This window comes from Podarcis raffonei, chromosome 2 (assembly GCF_027172205.1).
Source record: "Podarcis raffonei isolate rPodRaf1 chromosome 2, rPodRaf1.pri, whole genome shotgun sequence".
NCBI lineage: Eukaryota > Metazoa > Chordata > Lepidosauria > Squamata > Lacertidae > Podarcis > Podarcis raffonei.
Genome location: NC_070603.1, coordinates 117,180,474 through 117,187,645, shown reverse-complemented (window position 1 = coordinate 117,187,645; position 7,172 = coordinate 117,180,474). Strand labels below are relative to the sequence as shown.

Genomic DNA, 7,172 nt, shown 5'->3' with positions numbered 1-7,172 from the left:
GTTATGGGAGGTGTATAGGTTGGAGTAGAATTCTGCAAATTCTGAGGTTATTTCTTCGGGAGAGAATGTTATGTTGCCGTCTTTTTTGGTGATGCAGTGTATTCTTGTTTTGAGTGCTTTTTTCCTACTTCTATTTGCTAGTAATCTGGAGTTTTTCCCTCCATATTCGTAGAAACGTTGTTTAGAGTATAGAATGTTGATCATTGTTTTGTTAATTTCTAGGGAGTCTAGTTCTCTCCTTTTTTGTTCTATAAGTTTGAGGAGTTTTTTAGATCCTGTTTGTTTGTAGTGTGATGAGAGGGCTGTGATGTCTTGTTCTATTTTGCTAATTTTTGAGGTTTATTTTTTAAGGAATGTTTTCTCTTTTATGCAAGCTCCTCTAGTGACCGCTTTCATTGCGTCCCATAGGAGGGGGGTTGTTATATTGTTTACATCGTTTTCCTTGAAGTAGTTTTGGAGGGTTTTTGTGAGACTCTCTCTAATTTGTTTGTTTGTAGTTAGGATGGGACTGAAGGACCATGATGGGGTGGTTTGTGTTCCTTCTCCTATTTTAACGATGACTTCTACTGGGGCATGATCTGTGATTTTAATGTTACCTATGTTTGTTGATTCTACTGAGGGGATCAGACCCTGTGTGAGTAGAATGCTGTCCAGTCTGGACACTGTATCATGGCGTCCCGATTGGAATGTATGGCTGATGTCTCCCGGGTTTTGCTCACCCCAAATGTCGTAGAGACCCCTCTTTTTTAGCATTTTTAGTAACTTGTAAGAGTTCCTAGTTGTTGGGGGTTTCCTTCGGAGGAAGGTTGCCCATGGGGTTGTGGGGTGGATATCTTTCAGGGATAAACCTTTCATATTTAGATTGAGGTCCCCTCCTAGGATTGCTTCCCCTTCAGAGAAGGAGAGGAATTTGTTTAGTGTCTTCTGGAAGAATTCTAGTTGTTTCATGTTTGGGGCATATATGGAGCCGATTGTCAGTTTGATTTTGCCATCTACTGTCCCTTTAGCGAAAACGAATCTGCCTTTTTTGTCCTTGAGGACTGTTGTGGCAGTGAAGTTCAGGTCTCTACTGAGTATTATGGCTACACCACGAGCTTTCCCTGAGCCTTGTGCGACCCACTGTTGACTGAAGCGGAGGTCGCTCAGGAGTTTGCCGCCTTTGGGTGGGTTGTGTATTTCTTGTAGGAAGGTGATGTGTGGTTTCATGGTGTTTATGTATGAGGTGATGCGTTTTCTTTTGATGGGGTTTTCCAGCCCCCTCACATTTAATGTGATTGCTTTTAGGTTAGCCATCTTGCTTATCTATTATGTGGGGCGATTCCCTGCCAACCCGTTCGGGTTGTCTTGTGTCTCTCTCTTCGTGTTGTTTAAAGAACCAGTGGGGTTGCGCTGACCTAGGGTGTGGTGGGTGGGGGGCTAGTGGGATTAGAGTGAGATTTGGGTTAAAGAGTAGGGGGTAAGTTGTAGGGAGTTTCCTATATGTAGTCATATAGGTGTTTGTTTGGGGTATTTGGGGCCATCTGGCATTTAGCCGGTTGGTCCTAGGTCTCAGCTGGTGTGGAAGGCCATGTTCAAGGACAGGCCATCCCCCCTGTTGTCTGCGATAGGGGGTGATCAGCGAGACAGTGTGAAGTGACTTTGTAACGTTGCTGTCAGGTATAAGGTTCGTAAGCAATGTTGCCAATGTTATGAGCAACATTGTTGGTGTGTTGGGGTGGGGATGTGGGTGCTGGTACGCTCTGGTGCCACCATAGTGCTGGTTGGGTATCAGATTTTAGCCTGATTGTGGGTTGTGTTATTAAGGTTGGAGTTGTTTTTCCTTAGTATGGAGTATGAGGATGTTGAAGGTGTGGGTGATGGGGAATGTGGTTGAGGTTGTCTGGACTGGTGTTGGGGTGGGGATTTCTGTGGGGGTGCAGGGCTGGGGGGGATGTTGATGGTGTTAACTAAATCTATGTTTTGGGGGGGGAGAGGGGGAAGGGGGGGGAATCACCAGTCCTTCAGTTTGTGGTTTTTCCCTGGTTGCTTCATTCAGCTGGGGTTGTTGTTGTAGGGTTGTCCATCTGCGATGAATTGGTTTGGTTAATCTTGGTCTGGTTTCTTGTGTCGTATAGCCGGCGGGACGGTTCTGAGCATGATGCTTGCCTGTATTGGTTTGCGTTGTTGTGCCGCTTCTCTTGTTTCTTTTTCTTCTGTACCGTCGTCCAGTTGTTTGCTGTTGTTTCCTCGTGGTTGGGGCTGTCACTTGGTGGGTTTGTCGGTTGCCATTCCGGTGGGAGGTCGAGTTCAAGGTTCTTTAGTAGTTGCAGGGCCTCAGGTATGTTGGTAGCCATGTGTTGTGTTGTATTGGTTGTTACAATGAGGCGGAAGGGGAAGCCCCATCGGTATTTGATCCCTGCTTGTTGGAGACGCTGGGTGCATGGGCGCAGGCTTTTCCTCCGGTTTAGGGTATCCTGAGATAGGTCCTGTAGGGCCAGAATGGAGGTTTCTCCATATCGAAGGTTGCTTGAGTTTCTGAGGTGGTGCCATATCTCTTCCTTCTTTTTGTAGCGTGTGAAGCATACAATGATGTCTCTTGGGGGGGCGCTGGGTTTTGGCATAGGTTTTAGGGCTCTGTGAGCCCTCTCCAAGTCATCTGCCTCAAGTTTCAGGCTTGGGATTGTGTTTTTCAGCCAGCGTATAATTAGGTCTGCTGGGCTTTTCTCCTCGGTTTGTTCAGGAAAGTTGCGGAAGCGGATGTTACAACGTCTATTGCGGTCTTCAAGGTCGGCTTGCTTAATTTTCATCTGTGTTCTGCTTCCATTTGGTTTACCAGTTCGTCCAGTTTCTTGTTCACACGTGCGTTCTCCTCCCGGTATTGCTCTATTATTCTTTCTTGCATTTGGTTTTTGTTCTCTAGAGCTTCCACTTTGGAGGTTAGGTTGTTGATTAGTACCTGCATGGGAGCCATTGTGGCCTTCAGTGTTTCTTCTAATCGTGCTTCTAATCTTGCTTCCATTTCCCTCAGATCTCGTTTCGTTATTGGGTGGTCATCATCTTGAAGGGGAGTTACCATCTTAGCATTGTTTGCCATCTCCCTGGTTGGTGTCATCTCAGTCTCCCTGATAGTTTTGGTTTGAGGTTGGCTTGGCGTCCACTTGGGGTAGGGCGTGTGGTGGTTAGGAGTTGTGGCAGTGGTGATTCCTGAGTATTGTTGGGTTGCTGAGCTGATCAGGCTTTGTTGGCTGGTGGCTTTTACAGAGCGTTTGGATTAGGTGGTCATTTGTGTCACTTCTAGCCTGTGTTTTAAGAACTTCTCTTGGGTTTTCTGTAGTTGCCTCAGCGATGCCACCGAGGCTGGGGGGGAGGGCAGGTAAGCAGAGATGGGTAGACTAACAGACAGACAGTTCATATAAAGTGAGGGGGTTAGCAGGTAGAGATGCAAGAGATTAGAGGGGTGGGGCCAGGGGAAATATGTGTTTAGGAGGGGGTTGTATATACCCAAAAGGGGTACTGGGGTCCAGTTAAGGTGGAAATTGAGGTTGGGAGTGCGCTTAGAAACAGAGACAGACAAATAGGCTATATGTAAAGGGTGGAGGGAGAAAAGGGAAGAAGAAGAAGAAGAAAGAAAGAAGAAGGGGGGAGGCGGGGGAGAGGGGAGATTGGAGTAATAAAGAAGAGAGAGAGAGAGACAAAAAGAGAGTTGAAAGAGAGAGGGGAGATAGTACAGTAATATCAGCGGTATTAGTTTGCAGCAGTAGTTTTAGCTATAGTATGAGGGGGGCAAATTATGATGGGGTGATATGAATGTGTGTATGTGTTTCCTTTAGGGGAAGGGGGGATGGAGAGAGGGAGGAGGGAGATAAAAGGAGAGGAGGAGGGGGAAGGGTGGGAGAGGGAAGGAGAAGAAAAGAGGGGGAGAGGGGAGGAGGGAGGGAGGGTGAGCTGCTGCAATGGTATGGGGGAAAGTCTTATTTTAAAAGAGGGGGTGGGGGGAAAGGGCTCCCCTCTCAAAAACAAACTGACGGACAGTTTGGGGTTGATTTTAAAAAATAAAAGGGATAGAAAACAAAATTGGGGATGGAAAATGAAAGGTGGGATAAAGGGAAAAAATGAGGAGGGGTGAAGAGAGAGAGGGGAGAGCAAAAAGGGAGAGAAAAATAAAAGGGGGGGAGTTGAGGGGGAGAGTATCAATAACAATAGCAGTGATATAGAGGAAATTTTTGTTTTAAAAGAGAGTGGTGGTCGTAGCTGGGGGCGAAAGATTCCCCCCTCAAGAACAAGCCAACAAATAGAAAAGAAAGGGCGTTAAAAAGAGAGAGGGGGAAAAAATGTGTGGTTTTTTAAAAAAATATAAAATAAAAATAATAATATTTCCCCCTAATTATTGTTATTATTTTTTGTTTGTAAAAAAGTAAGAATGTACGGGTAAAAGATAAAAATGAGAATTAAAGGTAAAAAAAAGGGGTGTTGTCTTTAGATAGATAGATAGATAGATAGAGCTTTTTATTTTTTAAAAAAATGAGTAAAGTATAGGTAAAAGAGGATAGGTAAAAGAGAGTGGAAAGTCTGGGGCGAAGTGGCAGTCCCAGGAAATGGCCTGTGATGGTTCAGGGCTGTTTTCTGGGTACTGCCATTTTAATTCTTAAGAGGGGAGTTTGAGGTGAAAATAAAATGAGGTTTAAATTGAGGGTGTGTGTGTGTGGAGAAGGGTGTCTTTAAATAGTGTGTAGAAAAGATAGAAATAAAAATAAAGATTCAAATAAAGGGTGGCTGCAGCAGCAGTGGCCCCTCTTTTAAAAGGGGGGGGAGGGAGAGGGGTAGGAAGGGGTTAAAAAAGGATTTTTTTTATATAAAAAAAGGAGAAAAGAAGGGGGTAGTTTCTTCCTTTCTGCGATCTCCTTTGTCATGCGGCTTTGCATGGAGGGGTAGGCTCCGGTCGGCTCAGCCACGTGTTTTTTCGGAGCCTCTTTTGCCTTCCCGTGCCCACCTACCTCCCCTCTTCTTTGTCGGCAGAGATGGGGGCAGCAGCGGTAAAGTAAAGTTAGGGCTCCTTTTTCTTTCTTTTTCTTCTTCTTTCCCCCTTTTCTTTTTCTCCCTCTCTGCGTTAGCTCCACTGTCTTCCTGGATTTGGAGCTCCTCTCGGCTGTTGGGGGGGGGGTCGGGTGCCTTTCCGGCTCAATCAAGGTTGTGGGGGGGGGTGTTTTGGCTCCTTTGAAAGACGCCCCAGGCACCCCCGATTCCTCTCCGTTGGCAGTGTTGGCAGCAGCAGTCCTGGGAGCCCGGGAATCGGCCAGACAGAGCCTTTTACTCTGGCTGGCTTCAGGAGCTCTTTTCTGCTGCTGTTGCAGCCGCCATGCTGCCTCGCCGGAAGTCCGCGTTGGCAAAGATATATAAATTGCAACCCAACATTTGTTGGAGATGTGGTAAAGAAATAGGAACAACAATACATATGTGGTGGAGGTGTGAGGAAATTAAGAAATTCTGGACAGTAATACATGAAGAATTAAAGATGTTGAAAATATCAATAATGAAAAAACCAGAAATATATCTCCTTGGATTGATAGGGGAAGAGATGGCGGGGGTGGGGGTCAATCTTCTTATATGCAAGTACAGCAGCTAGAATAGTGATTACTGCTAAATGGAAATCACAAACTCTACCCTCAAGGGAGGAATGGATTTGTAAATTAAATGAATACTTAACTTTGGCAAAAATAACAGCTATTATAAGAAATCAATCGAATCAAAAATTTAAAAAGCAGTGGAAAAATATTGCTCAAAAAAAGATATGCTAATATGCCTGGATTAAAATGTAAAGTATCTGAGGTAAATTAGTAAGGAAGGATAATAAGAATACATAGAAGGATTGAGAAGATTGTAGAATGCAAAGATAAATGTAATCTCAGAATGTAGAGGAAATTGAGTGGGGGGCGGAGGGAAGCGGGGGGAGGGACAAAATACTGCATTTGATTGATGATTTAAATGATAAATATATGTTGGGATGGCTTTGGTATATCTGCATTGTGATGTAATATAGAAAAAAACCAATAAAAATGGGGGGGGAATAAAAAAATAAAAAGTCTATATAAGGGCAGGCACACCTTTGTTCTGAGTCCCTCCCCCCCTCCTGCGTGTGGGGGGAACACCCTGTTGCAACAGCTTTAATAAAGATCAGGCTTACTGTCTGCTTTGCTTCTCAATATTCTCTGGTTGGTCTCTGTTATTTTCTCTTACCAATAGAGAACCTCTTGGGTACCCCATAAGGAAAAAGGAGCAGTTTTTTCTCATAAAAGTACACAATAGCCAAAAGGGAAAAGATAATTGGCAAAAACCACATTCCCTCTCACTATTGATCAAGGAGTTGAAAAATTATTTCCTTGGGATGGAAGCATTTTCTGTTTTGTAAATATGAGTGGAATGTGTTCGCTCTGTATAGGATTGGGAACAAGATTAATTAAAAAAAATTATTTGAGCATTAACTTTGGTCAGTATCCAAGATGAATTGTCTGGTGTCTACGTAAACTCTCCTTAACCCCAAAGCTTTTGCCACACTCCGGACATTCATGTGGTTTCTCCCCGGTATGAATTCTCTGGTGCCGAATCAACTTATCTTTCCGATAGAACTTTTTCCCACACTTGGGGCATTCATGCACTTTCTCGCCCGTATGGATCTTCTGATGTCTCAAAAGGTTTGTTCTCTGATTAAAGCTTTTCCCACACTCGAGGCATTCAAAGGGACTCTCCCTGGTGTGGATTTTCTTATGTCTAAGAAATGTAGATCTTGTAGAGAAGCTCTTCCCACATTCAGAGCAGTCGTACAATTTTCCCCCAGGTTGGATTCCCTGGTGTGCCAGAAGGCATGTTTTTTGCTGGGTGCTTTCCCCTGATGTGGGAGAGTGATAGTGTTTCTCTCCAGCATGTTTCATGACGCGTCCTAATCGGTAGTTGCGCTTTTGGCCGTAGTTGGAGACTGAGCGCTTCTTGGGCCTCAAGTGTACCAAGGAGGTTTCCTTACCAGCAGCTGTAAGACCTTCTGGGAACTTGCTGACTTCATCCTCCTGCTTTGCTGGCTTCCTCCCCTGGTCCCTGTTGCACTCACATCTTTCCTCATCAATAGCTGCTGTCACCGGCATGTTCCATCGAGAAATTTCTGTTAATGTCTTATGCACCTCGTCCTGCTGAGAGTTCTCCAT

The 7,172-nt window shown here is 44.7% G+C and overlaps 1 protein-coding gene across 1 annotated transcript; it reads right to left on the bottom strand.

Annotated features, from left to right (window-relative positions):
• Positions 1-6,464: 6,464 nt before the first annotated feature.
• Positions 6,465-7,172, bottom strand: LOC128408784 (zinc finger protein 570-like). The gene has a single exon (XM_053378806.1). The coding sequence runs from the start codon at positions 7,170-7,172 to the stop codon at positions 6,465-6,467; it is 708 nt and encodes a 235-aa protein (XP_053234781.1).